The sequence below is a fragment of the Tachysurus vachellii genome, chromosome 1 (genome assembly GCF_030014155.1).
Source record: "Tachysurus vachellii isolate PV-2020 chromosome 1, HZAU_Pvac_v1, whole genome shotgun sequence".
NCBI classification, from domain to species: domain Eukaryota; kingdom Metazoa; phylum Chordata; class Actinopteri; order Siluriformes; family Bagridae; genus Tachysurus; species Tachysurus vachellii.
This window is the reverse complement of record NC_083460.1, coordinates 15,625,275-15,645,007: the sequence shown is the minus strand read 5'-3', so window position 1 is coordinate 15,645,007 and position 19,733 is coordinate 15,625,275. Positions and strand designations below refer to the sequence as shown.

General features: G+C 41.1%; 1 protein-coding gene across 3 annotated transcripts in view; it reads left to right on the top strand.

Annotated features, from left to right (window-relative positions):
• arhgef2 (rho/rac guanine nucleotide exchange factor (GEF) 2) overlaps positions 1 to 19,733 on the top strand; it is a 56,059-nt gene that overhangs the window by 30,061 nt on the left and 6,265 nt on the right. For all 3 annotated transcript variants that reach the window (XM_060874270.1, XM_060874279.1, XM_060874288.1), the window contains 7 exons: positions 5,831 to 5,993; positions 15,447 to 15,514; positions 17,383 to 17,440; positions 18,684 to 18,816; positions 18,994 to 19,103; positions 19,199 to 19,342; positions 19,440 to 19,690. In XM_060874270.1, the coding sequence (XP_060730253.1) occupies positions 5,831 to 5,993; positions 15,447 to 15,514; positions 17,383 to 17,440; positions 18,684 to 18,816; positions 18,994 to 19,103; positions 19,199 to 19,342; positions 19,440 to 19,690 (927 nt within the window). The remainder of the gene's footprint in view (positions 1 to 5,830; positions 5,994 to 15,446; positions 15,515 to 17,382; positions 17,441 to 18,683; positions 18,817 to 18,993; positions 19,104 to 19,198; positions 19,343 to 19,439; positions 19,691 to 19,733) is intronic.

The following is a 19,733-nucleotide window of genomic DNA, read 5'->3' as shown; positions in this document are numbered from 1 at the left end:
GTACACTCTCTTGTCTGTTATTGATACAACATCTCTGGTGGCTTTTCTAAAATATCACAGAGTTTGTTAAAGTTTGTTAAACTTCCAGCATTTTCTGCAATAACTTCTATTGTCCCGTTGAGGTGTTGTGATTGGTGATTGTTGTGAACTCATGCGATCTAACTCGTTTTAGAGAAGTGGAACACACACAAAAAGTGGCTTTAATCTTTTCCCAGCATGCATCTCATCATGAAACTGCTGCAATGCCCCAGTGTACATATTTACATGCAGTCCTGTAGTCCTGTAAAGGTCTACAAGGACACTTCATCTCTCTTTAAGGAGTCGCTCATTGACTCTTCACACAAAAGAGCGCTTTGTCAGGGTTTTTAATTATCACTCAAGAGCTAGTGTTGAGGGACGAAACCTCAAGTCACACTAACGCTCTCCGCCTCCCGCCTCTTCCTTTCTTTGTCTCGTCTTTGTCTGAAATCAAGTTACCTGCTCTTTCTATCTTGCTTGGTCTCGCTTGAGGGCTTTTTTCCTTTCATTCCCCCAGCACTCTTTTTTGTTGGTGTTGTTCTTCCTTCATCTGTCTGCCCACCACACTAAATCCCCCACTGGTACTAATGCCCCTGCTTTTTTTTCAGTCTATCAGAGGCTATCCTCATCCATCAGAGGTTATCCTTGGGGCTTTCAGCTCTTTATCTTCCTAAAGCAACGCTCTCTTTGTTTTTTTTCCAACCTGAAGAAAGATTTGGGATTGCTGGACATTGGGTTTTGCGCACCACCCTGAATACCCGCAGTGCCGAGAGAGAATCAATGATCCTGTTGTTTGGTGCAGACTTTGTTTCGACCAGCTCTCTGCAGGTCCCGCTCCTTCAAAAGTACAGGTATTTGAAAAAGTCCCAAAAAAACTGAAATGCGTTACAGTGTTTACATTAAGAAGCGTGAAATCAGGAGTTACAAGCTAGCGTAAAGAAAAGGTAAAGAACCATTGGTTGAGATCAAAGAACATAAAAAAATTTGCCATGTTTGGTGACCGTAGAGTCTGTGATGCTGAATAAACAAACATTACATCCAGCCTTTATTGTTCTCTTATTGTTCGTCGCTCTGTTTAATTCACTTCCTGCAATCGGATCAAATTACTCTCCCAACCTTTGTACACACAAGCAAGGCAAAATGCGACATTTACATTTCTACACACAGGCATGACACCAGCTTGGATCTCAGCGACAGTGCCAACTGACAAAGCCACATTTGAATTTCTTGAATTTATTGCAAATTAGGTATGATGTGGTGAAGCAACAAATCCAAACAAGTGGCATGAGGAAATCCTCGAACCAATCCCTTGGTGCTTGTGGTCCAAATTTTCTTCAGTTCCCTGTTCACAAATTTATTCCTACCTGCAGTTTGTTATAACATCATAACTTTTATAATAAAGTTATAAACACGGTCTTGTCTTATACCATCAGATACGACCTTTCATTGAACATCTCTGGGGACATGAAGAAAAATATCGCACAGAAGGAAGGAAGTTTGTATGTGAATGTACGTAGCAGGTACTTCTAGTAAACCTCTCGTATACGTATTTGATTAAACACTGCGGTACGTCCTGTTGCTGTTCTAAAGATACTTATTTTACCTAAATATAGATGTGGAACCTGCTAGAAAGTGCGACAGGCAAATCCTAAAGGGGATTTTGATGGCAGACTGGAATTAAAGGGGATTAAAGTGGTGGCACTAGTATAGTGCTTAGAGCCAGATGTGCTCATCTGCTACACCTGAGAAAGAGGGATAAAGTGAGGGATAAACGGAGAGCAACAAATGGGTACCCTTTTAGGGCAATGATTCTGTGAATCTTATTGATTTTGCTTACAGCTGTGAAAACTATAGTCTATATCATCAAAGGTTGTATATTTAGGGGTCCAAGCAGAAAAGTCTGAAAGTGTTCTATTGATGGAAAAATCTGGAAATGAAGTGTTTTATTTTACAGATATACAGGACCCTGGAAGCAAAACAATTGAAAGCCACTACCCTAAGGAAAGATAGTGGTTTTTGAACAATGCTATCTGTTTCAAGATCTATTTGAAGTGGTTGGGTTAGGAACCAGACTAAGCATTTAAAATAAAAAGACAAAAAAAAATTTTGTTAGACTTTAATCTGGAAACTGTTTTGATGCAAAGGGGTTAAACAGTTAAGGGTTAAAGGCCTTCTCAAGAACACAGTGAAGCCAGGAGGATATCAGCAGCATCATCACACTTTGTTATGGTCAAAGTGGGGGAAAAAAGTCACTGATACCCTTTTTACCAGGGGGGTGGTACTCTGTACTACGTTTAACAATTATTATAAACAGGCATTTGCAACCTAGCTAGCAGGTGAAGAACTCAAACAACAAAATCACCAGCTAACTTACTTTAAATTTTCAACAACTACAGACTAATACAATAACAGGCTTAAATAAACCCAAAACATAAGTTCTCTTACAGTTCTCACGGACACGCATTTTATCAACTGGCTAGTTATCCTCCAGACAGTGTCAGACCACGTCTTTTTATCATTTTCTCACACCCGCTTGCGGTGTGAAGCGTGTCCACGCTATTCTCCGAGATGCATTTGACGGACTTTTGTGCAGCAAAATTATTCTTTTTTGGACGACCTAGTTAAGGCGGTAGGGTTTCCCAGCTTAGGCGGGCCGCCCGAACTGCAAAGTGCTGCGGGAAACCCTGAGGGTGGTGTGATGGTGTCTGAGGTGAAGCATGGTTACTTTTATCACACTGAAAATATTGTAACTGTTTAATAGTAGTTTAGAAAAGATTACAGTCTTGTATTTTTTGAAATACGACACATCGTACCATGTTGCAAAGAATCTGCAAACTCATCGTGAAGACTTTAATGTGGTGGAAAACCTCCGACTGTCACGACTCTGGCACAGGAGACTAAAGAATATTTAATAAAGATTTCCTCACAGAAAACCTCACCAAAACAATCAGAAGAAATATTTCTAACCGGACTTCACTTCTTCATTTCACAGCAAAATCCTCAGCAAAATTTAGTGCTATTTTTTATCATATAGTTTTACACTTCCTCTTCTTTTAGACAGTAAGAGCTGTCATGTATGCGCTGCCTCTGGAGCGTACTGACAATGTCAGAGCTAAAGGAATGCCATGTGAAGTCTCTGGTTACCGATTTATTTAAGGGAGAGACGGCAGCCTTATTGCATTCCAACGGAGAGGAATTTTGGCCTCCTGAGTTATTTCCAGTGTATTTGTGCTGATGTTTATCATGCCCTTTTTAATTAAGTGTCATTCAGAGCATACGGACACTCCCAATCCAGCCAGGGGAACTGAGAGAAAGCATGCAGGGCTTACATGATTAAGTTTAGTGCACACTGTGGAAACAAGGGCCCTTGAATAGAGCGTTTTACTCAGTCGATAGTATAAAATAGCTTCAGTGAAATGTATTATTAAAGTCACGTATACATTATAGCACAGTGAAATTCTTTCTTCGTATATTCCAATTTTGGAGGTTGGGATCACAGCGCAAGGTCAGACATGGTACAGCGACCCTGGAGCAGACAGGGTTAAGGGTCTTGCCTAATGGCCCAACAGTGGCAGCTTGGCTTGATCTTCCAATCAACAACCCAGAGCCTTAACCATTTGAGCCACCACTTTCCCAGCGTATTCTAAAAAGGGTTCATTCTAGATCCCGTATTTTTTTTCTTTGGCTTGCTACTCTCTTTGAGAAGCCTTAAACGTTCCCTGCAACTTGTCAGAAAAGATCCGGCTAGACAAAGAAGCCTAGAGGTGTTTAACCCGCAGAGATTGTTCTGATATGTTCTTATTTTTGTAGTAACAACTCATTTGTAAGTTGAAAACCATACAAAGTAGATGTTTATTCAATATTGGAAGTTGCCACTATGGGAAGGACGCTGGTTTCGACAAGGTGACAAGATGTGTTCAAGAGAAAGTAATGAGGGAGCATTGAGCACATAACTATCCGACAATGGTAGATGGAAAAACAGCACACGCTGTGTACGTCATTCACGTACACATTAAGCTTTTTTTTCTGTGCAATAAATGCAGAAACTGCAATTTTACCCTTTTCTCGATAACCTATCTATCCTTTTCTTGTTTTCCTGCTAACTCAGTCCTCCTCTCTCTTGGAGGAAGTTCATTCGATATACTTCCTTCGCAAGATATGATCTGCAAACATGATGATGCAAATACCCAGAGCCAGCAAAGAGGCTTTTTGCAAGTAGAAACGGTCTCACGCTGCGAGGCACATGAGTTTCATGCCGCTGTAAGCGTACATCACTTCAAGAACACTTTGCGTACACGGCCAATTAAATAACTCAGCTAGATATATTTTAGGACCTTGTTATAAGTGCATCCTGTAGTTGGACATCTGTTAATACTTTGTGTGGCAGAGAACCGAAAAAGCTGAGCTAGTGCAGAAGTCTGAGGAGGAACTGCGACTTCCTTGTTTCACAAAAGTCCTGATCATGACCCTGGGCTCATCACAAAATCGTGAATACCCCATCTTATGGTTTACACAATTTAAACCTGGATGTTCCAGATGTTCCATCCACCTGTGGATAAGGATTCGGAATGGAGATTAAACAGATTGCATGTTTAAAAGGTTGCAAATTAAGACTAAAGGAAAGTTAGATACCAATTAAGTTTTGACTTCCCTCGCAACACTGTATTGTGTCAACAGCTATTGTATTTCTCACCGAGACGGACTTCCCTGTCTTGCCGAATGCTCTAATTAAAGCTGTAACTTATCGTGGTGTTGGGAGTCGTGGTGTTATGGTTTGACATTTCAAACAGAGTATGATAACATAAATATCACCGCATCTCGCAATCATGAAAAAGCATCGAAAAACATATTTTTGAACTTCCTGTTGGTTTTAAAGGTAGTTGAGTCATACATATTAATTATAAGAAGGGATTATTGCAGCCAAGGCACCCCTGTTGAGAGAATGATCGCAATAAGTAACTTGTTTCTAAAATATCTCTTCAAAGTTTTTACCTTCAGCTTGTTTGTAATAATCAATCGCAGGCTCGGCTACGTTATTGCGCGTTCATCCGAAGCCTCATCAGGACGTCTATTTGCCTCACAGTTACCTCACAAGATGAACATTGCCTACAAAGAACACATGCTAAAGTCTAACCCTGTACTTTTGTGACAAGAAAAAGCATTTAGTTAAGAGCTTTCTGTTTTAAAGAGAAGTGGACGGGGCATTCGACCAGGGAAACACTTTGGACATATTCGATCCGTTCATTCATTTATCTTTGAGCACACCCTGAGTTCTAGCAGGACATGATTGATGGACTTTGTGCCAGGCTTCATAGTTGTCTGCTATATAAAAAAAATAGCCAATAGCTCAAGAACAACCAGACAGTTTGTATCTCTGCTGGGGTCATGAGGTTAGACCCTGTGTCTGAAGGTTCTCCTGCAGGACCGTTTACGTCTTAATGGCTGAAATGAATCACTGTATGTCCTCTAGTACTTTTACCATCTGTCTTGAATATCTGTCAAAATATTGTATTCCTGACAAACTACGTAAAATTTCAGTCATATTTAGAAATTTATGTACTATTTATGATGTTGTGCCACTGCTAGCTCATGTTGTTTAGTTGGATCCAAGAAAGTATTACACAATTGTTTTGTTCTCAATGTATCTAAGGACCAATCCCAGTGAGGGTCATGTAAAAAGCAAACATAATCTGAGTATGTTGATATGAACTGTAGTAACCATGTTACTAAGGTTCTGTCTGACCAGCACTTTTCAAAAGTACTTAAAAGTACAGATCATCTTACAAGTGTGTGTGTTTGTCTGTGCATGCAGAACAAAGAGAAGGAGCGCATGAAGGAGCGGGAGAAGGAAGCACGCGAAAGAGAGGCGCGATACAGCAATGGCCACCTCTTCACCTCCCTGACCGTGTCGGCCACAACGCTGTGCTCGGCCTGCAACAAGAGCATCACGGCCAAGGAGGCACTCAGCTGTCCAAGTGAATCTCACACACACATACATGCACACACACATTGTTGTCCATCATGTTCTGCTTAATCATGGCTGACATCCCTTACTATACTATACTGTACTATACTATACTGTACTATACTATACTGTCCATAAGGAATACATGTACTCAGTATCTGATACCATTATCCTTAGCAACGGTTGTGCCTTATTATACTGCACTCTAATACACTATACTGGAAATAGATGATTGGATACTGCTGCTCAATATATTAGCTAAAGTAGTTACGATCAGATCAGGGTTCAAGCCCCAGCATCACCAAGCTGCCACTCGGAGCAAGGCCCTTAACCCTTTCTGCCTCATGGGTGCCACCTCATGGCTGTGCTTTATATGTGACAATAATAAAGACTGGTCTTTTTCTTTTTCTTATTGTCCATACTGTACAGAACTATACTATACTATACTATATTGTACTGGGAAATATGTCAGACTGGATCCCAACACTCACTATAGGATCCCTACAACCCTAGCTGTGATATAATATTCTAGTATTGTATAGTATAACAGTATAGTGTAGTATAGTGGTCTATGCAGTACTATACTATATAAAATGTCAATAACATTTAGATTTTCTTGCTTACATTTGGAACCAGATTTTTATATCCATACTATACTACAGGATATTATACTGTGGGATACCAATATCTATGATATACAATTTAATCTAGACTATACTATATTACACTGTTATACTACTATAGACTGTATTGTATATACTATGCTATACTACACTATATTTACATTTGCAGCATTTAGCAGACACTCTTATCCAGAGTGACTTACATTTTTATTTCAGTTTATACACATGAGCAATTGAGGGTTAAGGGCCTTGCTCAGGGGCCTTGCAGTGGCAACTTGGTGGACCTGGGATTCGAACCAGTGATCTTCCGATCAGTAGTCGAACGCCTTAACCACTAACCAGCCTATATAATGCTATGCTATACTATACTAGCTATATTACATAGTATACTATACTATACTATGTTACTCTATACTATACTACACACTATATTGTTATGCTACACTATTTTATGCCTCACCAGGCCCGTGTTTCACGTCGGTTGTGAGCAACAGCCACAGTCTTTATCGCTAACTATTGATGGGCTGTCAGTTAAACTGTTTATAAATAGAGCTCATAGATTAGCATGTTAATGAGAGCTGTTTAAGGCACCAGATTAGTGTATGAGTTAATAAGCCGCATGGGTAAGTGTGCGCGAGTGTGAGATTAGTATTAAGGAATTCTGTGTGTGTGTGTTTGTGTGTGTGTGTGTTTGTGTGTGTGTTATCTAGAATGTGCAATTTGTCAATGCGCAAAGTGAGCAGGCATGCAGTGGAGAGTGGCCTGTGTCTGTGCGTGTATGTGTGTTTGCGTTTCTGTATGTGTGTATGAGCGAATACACACATACAGAATGTGTGTGTGTGTGTGTGTGTGTGTGTGTGTGTCAGTAAAGGGGGAGGGCATAAGGATAACAGAGTAATTAAAGTATTCTGAAGAGAAAAGGAAGAGAGAAAGCATGAAAGAAAGACGAAAAGACAGATAACAGCCGATCGAAGTAGACTTGCAGGCAGGGATGCTAACTGCAGGGATTTCTTCTGCCACCTCCTCTCTGCACTCTCTCTCTCTCTCTCTCTCTCTCCTGCTATCCCTCCACTTCCCTCCATCCTGCGTAAAATCAATTGGTTGTTGAGCAGGAGCTCCACCCCCACACCCCTCCACCTTCCGTCCTGCACCACACACAGACACACACACACAATGGAGTCAGTGTGTGAGGCGCCTGCCTCTATCTCCACCGCGCCACAGGAACAGCTGGGGGATAGAGGGATGTAGAAAGGGAGAGCAAACAAAGAGAGGGAGGAAAGACAGATATATAGAAATGGAAGATGCTGATGGAAGGAAAGTGATGAGAAAAGATGGTGAGGATGAAGAGAAACTATTATAGAAAGAGAGACGGAGAGAAAAAGAGAGAGATAGAGAAAGAAGGTGATTGATTCCAGAAACAACGAACCGTCTTTGGCAAAATATTAATCAACAATTATCAACTAAAATTAAAATCAATTAAGAAAAGAGCTTGAAACTGAAAGAGAGAGAGAGAGAGAGAGAACTAGTGAAACAGGTTTTAGCCTTTTCTTTGTTATCTTATCTTGCTGATGTTTTTGGATCAATAAGCTTATTACTAACCCATTAATAACCTTCTGTTTACCTGAAGCATTTACTTCTGCCAATAATAATCATGTAAGCTCGTCTTTGTGTCAGTAAGCATCGTTAAATTTAACTGAATGGAAAGGAGCTGGAAATAGAAAAGAGCTGGAATATGCAGAAAAAATATCCACAGACTAATGGAAGATGAACAGGGTGAAGAAGAACTCAGGACTGTGCTGAAAGCAGCGCCGTCCACCAACCCGACTTTGAAATGATCCGTCCTGATCCTGCGCCTGCTAAACAGCTGAATATTTTGATTCAGATTGTCATTAATAAAATGAATTTAAAGTCAGTGATAACGATTTATAATGATTAATGAAGCATTAATATTAATACTGATATTAGATAGATTTGAATCCATTTGGACTGATTGATGATGCACAAGTCTGTTAAACTGATAGACTAGAATAGCGTTAAATACACAATAAAGGTGTTATAACCTGAACCGTACGAAGAAGTGCATATGTCAAATGTAACGTGACGTCATGTTAAATGATCTTGCAGCAAAGTGTATTTTATTTTAATTTGTAATTATTGTTTTTAGTCATTTTATTTTTTAATTAAATTTTATTTTATTATTTTGCTTAATTATTTATTTTTTGTTGATTTTATCAGCTGCCCTAAATATAATCTTAATATTTTTTCCCTAGTTTTTGTATTTATATTTTTTTTATATATATTTAAGGGGGGGAAATGTAATTTTTATTTTTTGTATTGAATTTTTTTTAATTAAAAAATTTTTTTTAATTGTAATTATATCTCTAAAAAATAATTATTATAATTTATATAATAAATAAGCTGCATGCCTTGCAGAGTGTTTTAATATAGTCGGCCTCGGCTTACACTCGTAACCTTGACACGTTGCGGTTATGATGTAGAAGTGAGGTGGAGGGTGTGAACGATGCAGAGTGGGGGATGGGAGCACACAGAGGACCCGCAGCAAATGCAGGAATTGAATGCGTCGGTTGCCAGAGGGACAGATGTGCGAGCATCTGGATATCCGTCCTCTGGTGCAGCGGCTCTGAAGGTGTGTAGGAATTTTAGCAAGGGCACTCGGATTAGCGACCAGAGACCAAATCTTCAAACATACACCCTCGAAGGGCTATCGATTCATCCCCAAGGGTGTAATTATATTGAAAGGACGTATCGGACTCAATAGGAGGCGGTGAATCGTGAATAAATTATGACTGGTGAACTGGAGGAGAGAGAGGGATTTAGATATGTTTTACTGTTTACTGAAAATGATTGACGCTCCCTTAGCTAATGTTTTTCAGCAATTAATATATCGTAAGTTTAGAACTGTAAGTTTATAAATCAATATTTATTTGTCGTTAAAATGTTAAAACAATCGAGTTATTGTTTATGACCAAAGGAATAAATCACTTTTAAAATAATTAATTGATGAGTCTGATGAGGTTCTGGAGTTTTATTCAGCTTGTATAACAAAATGGAACAAAAACACATCATGCATATTATTGATTTAATGCTTTGGAACATAAGCGAGACAAGCTAGTCGCTGTTATCACTATAGCTATGAACATTCCCTCGTGGCGTCTTTCTTCAAACTAGGTTAGCTTTTTTAAGACAAAAAATACAATTGTTTTAATTGTGTTACAGAGGAAACCACAAGACTTCTCTGTTCTGAAAAAACTTTACAACATGTCACTGACACTGGAGACAATTCCATGTGTATTTTCCATAATAATTACAATATAATAACAATAATCTCCTAACAGGTCATTTGTAACGTTCCCGCTAATCATAACCTAGCGAAGACTTTCTCATTCTTGAGCGCTTTATATCTGGCTGCTAAAAAGTGCCAACTCTGGGGACTCCGTCTGTCTCTTTTTCACGAAGACGTACGTTAGTGACGAGTCATCATAAACCAACGCGCATTTAAGTGAAAACCTCTGAAAGCGTCCGTGCTGGAACTATATCCTGCTCTTTTTGGTCCCGCTTGTTATTGTGTACAGTCGGATCCTATTAATCGTGCACACGATGATAATTGTGCCATTATGCACGCCATTATGGGAAGGTCTCGAGTTTTAATGTGGCGTGTGGTGCTTTTGTCTACGGAATCTCAAAGTGACTTTATTTTTGCATGCTTCACAGCTGCGACCCCCAAACACCACCTCCCCCCTCCCCCCACCCTCCTCCAGCATCACATGTAATCCGGGGACAGCGTGAGAGATTAACACGCTGTCTGTCACACCAGCATCTTCCAGCTCACTGACACACACACACTGCTAGGAAAGCAGGCCAGCTCGAGAGTTCATTTACTCCCGTTTTTATCGATTGGCCCATTTTGGAAGCCGTATTGACATTCAGCTTTTGTGTCGCAAGTAATGGGAGTAAATTGCAGCTCCCTCCGGGGTCGTCGTCTGCGGAGTTAGAGAAGGCTGTCGAAACCACACGGCGTTTTCGTGTCACATATTTGTTCACATTCACATTTCAACATGCCCTCGTTGCTACAAACCAGCGCCGCGTGACCCGTGTGCCAATATCAACGCTCTGAATATCACTGACCTATTTCAGAGGGTGCCAAAACATTTGATTGCACGCTGAGGGGGATCAGGTGGACCAGATGATATTTGGATGTGGCCCAAACAGCAGATTAAATCCTCTTGATCCTAATACAGTCCTTTGTGATTTTGTGTCATCACGAAATGCAAGTGATTTCTTATTACAGACCTCGATTTTCTACAATTTGCACTTTTTCCAGCACTTTCCTTTTTTCTTGCTCTCTTTCTGACACACAAAAACTTTATCCTTCCAACATCAACGTATTTAGTTCTCAGCTTAACGTGGCAGCCACGAAAGTGAGAATGTGAGTAGAATCAGAATCAGAATCAGAATCAGAATCAGAAAGGTCTTTATTGCCAAGTATGTTTCCACATACGAGGAATTTTTTCTAGTACAGGAGCTCCACAGTGTAAACATGTAGCAATGGTAAGACATGAACATATAAATAATAGACAGTTGTATGTGCAAATTGTAATATAAGTGTGCAAATTAAAGTAAAAGATGTGCAAATTCAAATGTAGATGTGCAAAATAAAATATAAATGCGTACTTGCAGACAATGCAAGAATAGGTATTGTTCTGTGTATGTTAGGTGTCCATCAGATGTATGTAGAAGAGGATGAGAGCAGCTAATACGTAGCTTGTAGCGCTGATCCCTTAGCCCCACCCATTCTTGTTAGTTACATTTGCTATCCAGGTACGGTGTCGGAAACGTGAAAAGGGTTGCTGTTAGAACCCAAGTGCAACCTCTGAAGTATAAAGGATACCTGAAGCTATTTGAATTCCGCACAAATTTGCAACGTTGTTTAGGCGTAACAATTAACATTAACGTCACATGAATTTTAACGTCATTCGGCACTTCAAACAAACCATGTTCAAAAAGTTTGAAAGGTTTATTTTCCACATTTGATTCGGTTTGTCGTGATTGGATGATTGATGTCGTGAGCTTTATTGTGCTCTCTCTCTCTCTCTCTCGCTCTCTCTCTCTCACAGACAGGATGTCAGAAAAGGACAAGAAAAAAAATCCACGTCTCATCCCGAGAGTATGAATAGAGCAGGATTGTTTTAGCCATGTTGGTTTGGTTGCTCAGGGCATGGTGTGTTAATTTAGCGTTGGTGGAGCTGCGTGTGTGTGTGTGTGTGTCTGGGAAAGACAAGCACCAGGCCAGAGAGTAGAACATGTGTATGAATGGCCCTACTGTGCTTTATATTCTGAGCTTTTTTGAAATCATTCTTGGACGTATCTCGAACCTCGTTATTGCGGCGTGCGAGACGGGCGTGTCACTGTACGTCTGGTGGAAACTAGAATTCTGCTCTAGCTTCATACACATATGAGGTTTGCATGCCTATGTTTAGTGACGTTGCTGTGTTTTTGGGACTGTTGGGCAGTGCGTGACCAACTGAATTTCTTCGGGCTATAAATGGGAAGAAAATGCAGCCTTTAAGATATGTACACACACTCTCATACACACACCACACACACACACACCAAACAAAACTAAAGCACTTTTCACATTTTTGTCACATGAGGGTTAACACATGAAATCACACCCATTATGTCTGGGATAAAAATAACTTTTTGATGTGTAACAGGAAGTGACCTCATCAGCCGCCCCCGGTTTTGCCTGTCTTGTTTTTCTTTACGTCTTGCCCCTTTTTAGTCTTTGTTTAACAAGTTTTTCATCCAGATTTCGACTTGGTTCTATCATCAATACAAAAAAGGAACAAATGTGTACTCAATAATCGACTTTAATTACTATACCACGGTGCTGCCGAACGCTCGATTCCAATTGGTCCGTCGATCAGAGGGGTGGAGTTTCTAGAAGTTTTATTGTTTTTAGAAGGAGTCACCAATACCAGGGATACCTTTCCTTATTCTCATTCTACTATCCTAGATGAACTTACGTTAATACATGATCTCATTTTTTATTTATTTTTTTTTTTTAAGTTTGAATCTTCCTTCTTTAGTGTTTTTACTGTGACTTGGTTAAGTTTAGGATGAATACAACATGGCCCTGGATAAAATGCCCCAGTTAGGACTCTGTGACACGGCCACCCGGGACACACTAATCACCATTTAACTGTTATCCTGCCAACCCTTACACACTTCCTGCTGCACTAGAACAACTTCCTGTCTACAAAACACCGCACAGGAAGCATGCTCTCTGGAACAATGTGGAAAAATGAGAGGCAGGAGGGAGGAAGGGGGTGTGAGAGAGGGAGAGAGAGGGAGAAAAAAGTAGGAGAAAGAAACGAGAGAGTGTGGGAAAGAAAGAGAGTGAGTGAGAAAAAGAGAGAGAACAAGAGCGAAAGAGAGCGAGAGAGCAAGAGGGAAAGAAAGAGACCCAGGGAGAAAGAGAGAGAGAAGGCAAGAGGGAAAGAGAGAAAATGAGGGAGAAAGAGAGAGAGAGAAGGCAAGAGGGAAAGAGAGAAAACGAGGGAGAAAGAGAGAGAGAAAGGGATAAAGTCATAGAGAGCGAACAAGGGCCAGAGAGCAGGATAAAGAGAGAGAGAGAACCAGAGAGAGCAAAGCAGAAAGAGAGAGAGAGACGAGAAACTGGTGTAAGGGGAAAAGAAAGAGAACAAGGGAGAAGGAGTGAGAGAATGAGGGAGTAGGAGATGGAGAGAAAGAAGGCCAGAGATAGGGAAAGAGAGCAAGGAAGAACGAGAGAGAGAAACAGATTAAAAAGACAGAAGGTCAGAGAGAGGGAAAGAGAACGAGGGAGAAAGAAATGGAGAACAAGGAACAGAAATAACCAGGGAAGGAAAGAGAGAGAGAGAGAGAACTGAAGAAGCTCTTTCTTTTGTTCCGGGTTTCTTTCATCCAGATTGAGGACTGATAGTTGGAGAGATCAGCAACAGTGATTGAGACGAGTGCACAGCTGCATCAGAGCTTTTAGAGATGACATGAAAGGGAGAAGGATAACAAGTGTAACGCTCGTGTCACTCAAACCCACCCTGAGGTCATGTCAGGAAGTTCAGGAGCAAAGGCAGACGTTAGAGAAGCGTCACAGATCCACATCCTGTCCATCTGATCCACTGTAGGTGTGGCCTGTACACTGTAGGTGTGGCCTGTACACTGTAGGTGTGGCCTGTACACTGTAAGTGTGGCCTGTACACTGTATGTAGGTGTGGCCTTTACACTGTAGGTGTGGCCTGTATACTGTAGGTGTGGCCTGAACACTGTAAGTGTGGCCTGTACACTGTAGGTGTGGCCTGTATACTGTAGGTGTGGCCTGTACACTGTAGGTGTGGCCTGTACACTGTAGGTGTGGCCTGTATACTGTAGGTGTGGCCTGTACACTGTAGGTGTGGCCTGTATACTGTAGGTGTGGCCTGTACACTGTAGGTGTGGCCTGTACACTGTATGTAGGTGTGGCCTTTACACTGTAGGTGTGACCTTTACACTGTAGGTGTGGCCTGTACACTGTATGTAGGTGTGACCTTTACACTGTAGGTGTGGCCTGTACACTGTAAGTGTGGCCTGTACACTGTAGGTGTGGCCTGTACACTGAAAGTGTGACCTTTACACTGTAGGTGTGGCCTGTACACTGTATGTAGGTGTGACCTTTACACTGTAGGTGTGGCCTGTACACTGTAGGTGTGGCCTGTACACTGTAGGTGTGGCCTGTACACTGTAGGTGTGGCCTGTACACTGAAAGTGTGGCCTGTACACTGTATGTAGGTGTGGCCTTTACACTGTAGGTGTGGCCTGTATACTGTAGGTGTGGCCTGTACACTGTATGTAGGTGTGGCCTTTACACTGTAGGTGTGGCCTTTACACTGTAGGTGTGGCCTGTACACTGTATGTAGGTGTGGCCTTTACACTGTAGGTGTGGCCTGTATACTGTAGGTGTGGCCTGTGTGTGTGTGTGTGTCTGTGTGTGTCTGCCTGTGTGTGTGTTTGTCTGACCGTGTGTGTGTCTGTGTGTTTGTCTGTCTGTTTGTGTGTGTGTTCCGTGTAGATTCATTCAGTCATGGTGGCACTGAGGGAGTGAAGGCAGGCTGGAGGCAGCTGTTTTTCTTCACTCACTCACACACACACACACACACACACACACACACACACACACACACAGCTCCACCAACGCTAAATAAACGCAACCCCTCTCTCTCACACACACACAGTCTCTCTCTCTTTTACAAACACACACTCATACACACACACACACACACTCTCTCTCATACACACACACAAACTCACTCACTCACTCTATCTCTCTCTCTCACACAATCTCTCTCTCTCTCTCTCTCTCTCTCTCTCTCTCTCTCTCAGATGTTTCACACTCATCATCATTTCAGACACAACATTGCATAAAGGATAAATATCCCAAAACAATAGCCGACGGTGAATGACAATTACAATTACTTTAGCAGAATATGCAGAAAGTTTTTTAGATGTTGGAAAAATAAGGCACACAACGTGCATGGGCTAATTTCAGAGATATCAGTAAGACGTCTGAAACGCCGGAATCTTGCCGGCCATCTCGAGTCATTATTCCTGGTACCGTATCAGCGCCTGGTAGCTCCGCCCCCTTTTCCCGCTACATACGCAAAGCTATAAGGGTTGAGTGCAAGAAGTGTCCAACATTCCACACTATTAGCTTCACTAATACCGATTGTATAATTTCTTGCGTCTATACGTTCTCCTCTTTGCTCGTACTAATCCCTACCTGCTTGTGCGTTTTTGTTTTGCAGCCTGCAACGTCACCATCCACAACCGCTGCCGAGACACGCTGGCCAACTGCGCTAAAATGAAGCAGAAGGTACGAAACCCAGACGCAAATCTAAACTAAAAAACCGTCACCACAACAACCATTCAGTGATCTTGGATATGTCAATGCTTTATCACAACTGTAACCTTAAGGGCTGTTTCCCCTTAAAATTAAAGAGAAGATCGTAGTAAAGATAAAAGTTCTTCATAAAGCATCTCAACCCTTAAAAGAGCTCATAAAGTTAAAAGTGTTAGGGGAAGTGAGGAGGACTTTTAAGAGGATTAAGAGTTTCTTTATCAGAGGAGAAAATGGCTGAAAGGTGAAGAAGGAGAAGAAATGTGTTGTGTACGATATTTAATAATGATAGTGAGTTAATAAGATGATATAGATTAGATTGTGTACGGATTATTTTTGTCACCAATCAGATTAGTGATTAGAGCTTTGACAGAGCAGAAATTATATAATTTGTCTCTATGACGTTTCTGCTCTGTGTCAGAGATGTTTACATTTATTACGATTATAACATACAGATGTTAGAACATCTGCAATATGATGGGTCGCGAGCGTAATCCTTTCACCATATAGTCTCAAATATCTTAACATAGAGACAAAGTAAAGGTTTATAATAGACCAGATTTTAAAAGCGCTCCTGTTTTTTATCAAACAACCAATCACTGTCTTAAAAAGAATGCGTCACCTAGTAACAGGTTAAGCCCCGCCTCCTCTCTAAGATAAACGTTGCTGTATTGTCCTTGTTCAGAGTTGTAAAACTTTTAAGCTAAATTACGAGATCATTCTTAGACTCCTCATGAATTATGGGCCCAGGATTAAATCATCTGATTATCAGATAACCAGAGCGTCCGAGCCGAGTCTGTGAGACAGAAGGGTGGGAGGAGGCAATGTTTCAACAACACCAGGACAAGTTTTGACGTTATATTAGCTACCATTTTTTTTTAAACTACTTCTCCTGCACCTAACCAAAATCTGAACCATAAGAATTGCCTAATTGCTTAAAGTACAGTTCCGTTAAATAATGAAAGACTTTTATTTTGAAAAATAAATCTTACATATTTACAGCATTTTTTATATACAGTGTACAAGACCAAATTTTTAATTGATCTACAATTCAAATAGAACTAAATTTTGATTAAGCAACAACACCTAACGTGCAGGTCTGCTGTTAGCAAACACACATGAGATCAAATACAGAGGAATTATTTTAACAGAAACTCAGAAGATCAAGTCAGTCAGTTTCCAGTCATTCATCAGTGAATCCGAATACTTTTTTCTTCTTCTTCTTCTTTTTGGTAAATTTTAAACATCACTATCGCCTTTGAAAACTAAGATATTGTGATATTTATTTTTGATGATTGTGTTAAAGCACCTCGTCTTTAGGGTTAGTGGCAAACATCCTTCTGAGCGCCTCAAGCAAAAATCCTCAAATTGTATTATTATTTATAATAATATACAATATTTATATTTATATATAATATATATTTTTAATAAAATAACATTTTAAAATTGGTTCAAAAAGATGTTTTAATTAGAAAAAAGAAAAAAAAAACATTTTTTTAATTAATACTAAAAAAAAAAAAAAAAACCACAGACCAGGCAAATATATAAATCTAAAAAATAAATTAATTAAAAAAATACATACCAAATTTATAAAAAATAAAACATACCAAATGAAAACAAAACATAAAAATAAAATAAAAAATGTTGTTTTTTTTTTTCAAATGAAATGACCAAATCCCACAATTTATACATAATTTACAATAAAATCAAATCATATCATCATATCATTTTTTATTTATTTATTTATTTTTGTTATTAAAGTGCTGTATCGTTGCTTTTTCTCTGTGCATTCGATCTAAGTTAAAGACGAAAATGAAAACGCCGAAACTTTTCTTCTCTTGCAGCAGCAGAAGTTGGGGAGGAACAGTTCAGCTCTTCAGAACGTGGCTCTACGCAACAAAAGTAAGTGCCTTCCTTTGCTTCCTGAACAGACGCCTTTGCTCCTTTGCGTCGTTCTTCGCTCCTCTTTTCTCAGCGCTTGTCTTCACCCCCCTGTTGGAGGAAGACCGGTGGAACCGACTACAGAGGAGCGATACTGTCTCCTGCTGGCCATTCAGAGTTCCCAGGCATCGGTGGATCCGAAAACCGGTTCGAGATCAAAGTCTGTGGAGGTTAAACCGGATCTTCTTCTACTCGCTTCTGAGACAAAGGCTTACGTCTTTGTTTGTTTATCTTCACAAAGATCCTCGGCGTTCCTCCGTGATCTCGTCACACCTACCTGTTGGAGCGGGTTCTGCAGAATTCAGTTGGAATGCGTTCTGTAGAATATTGATATACACTATACTGCCAAATCACTGAATTCAGTTGTTCCAATCACTTTCACGGCCACATGTGTATGAGATCGAGCACCTAGGCATAGCGACTGCTTCTACAAACATTGTGAAAGAATAGGTCGCTCTCAGGTGCTCGGTGGATTCAAGCGTGGTACCGTGATAGGTTTCCAGCTGTGCAATAAATCTGTTCGGGAAATATTCCACGGTCGACCATTAGAGGTGTTATAATTAAATAGAAGCAGTTGAGAACAACAGAAAATCAGCCACCATGTGGTACAGGTAAAATCACAGAGCAGAGTCAGCACAAGTTCCAGTGAAAGGAGCTCATAATGCTTCAGCACACCAAGACATTTTGGACAATTTCATGCTCCCAACTTTGTGGAGTCCCCAACAAGTCCCCTTCCTGTTCCAACATGACTGCGCATCAAAAATTCCCATAAACACATTCCTAAACCTTGCGGAAAACCTTCCCAGAAGAGTCGAAGCTGTTATAGCTGCAAACGGTTGTCCGACTCAATATTTAACCCTACGGAGCTTAGCAGCGTGCTGGATGTTGTTTCAGACGTACGTGGAATTGTTTCAAGCTGTTAAATAAGAACAAACAACGCTGCACGTGTCCTTTGTAGACAAACAATTGACTCTTGGAGACTGCGTTCTATAAATGTTAAATAAATCTTTTTTCACAAAACAAGAAATAAATAAATCGCCATGTCAATGATTGGACAGTGTTCTCAAGGCGTCTGCCACGTCGCCTTGTACGACTGCGTGCTTTGTTTCTTTCTGTTTTACTTGTTACTCTTTACCAGTCTTCACGATGTTTGCTCCGGATTCAATCGATTGACAATTCCGTGTTTTGTTTTTTTTTCTTCCAGCTCCGATCATCAAGGAGAGGCCGAGCTCGGCAATCTACCCCTCTGACAGTCTCCGCCAGTCTCTCCTCGGCTCCCGGAGAGGACGTTCCACTCTGTCCCTCAGCAAGAGCGTCTCCACCAACAACATCGCAGGGTGAGCGATTGATAGAAAACCTCAGCGAGGACATCTTTATTCAGATAGCACGCATAAGACGGTGTCAGCAAAAGAGTTTGGATCCAGGAGGAAATAATAGCAGGGTGTAAATATGTGCACCCTGCTGTAGATGTAATGTAATGTTGTATTAAGTGTGTGTTTGTGTTTGTTTTGTAGCAATCTGAACGATGACTCTCCTTTGGGCCTGAGACGAATCCTCTCACAGTCAACCGATTCGTTGAACTTCAGGAACAGAGCCATGTCCATGGAGTCTCTGAACGATGACGGTGAGACAGGAAACGAACATGGCTGACCATCTGGTTGTACTGTCTTGTGTGTGGCGTGTAGCATTTAGTGATTTCTCCGTTTTTCTCACACACAGGGGAGGTGTATTATGCCTCAATGCTGGAGGAGTTGGAGAGAGAGGGTCGGGATTTCGAGGCAGACTCGTGGAGTCTGGCGGTGGACGCGTCCTATCTGCAGACTCACCGCAAAGACATCATCAAGAGGCAAGATGTCATCTACGGTGAGTGTCTGAGCAGCGACAAAACCATACTGGCTTCACAGAAGAGAAGAAAAGTTTGTGCTTGTGCTTTTAGCTGATCATGAACTTTCACCACCAGAGCTGATCCAGACGGAGCTTCACCACGTGCGGACGCTGCGCATCATGGAAGGTGTGTTTCGACGCGGCATGCTGGAGGAGGTGCTGCTAGAGCCGGGCGTAGTGCACGCCGTCTTTCCGTGCCTTGACCAGCTGGTGGCACTACACTCCCGATTTGTCGGTCAGCTGCTGAGCCGACGGAACCACAGCCTGGCGCAGGGGAGCACCACCAACTTTACCATCCAGAAGCTGGGAGATGTTCTGGTGGAACAGGTGAGCACCGCTTATGTGCCGTTTAACACTAGAACACTTTATA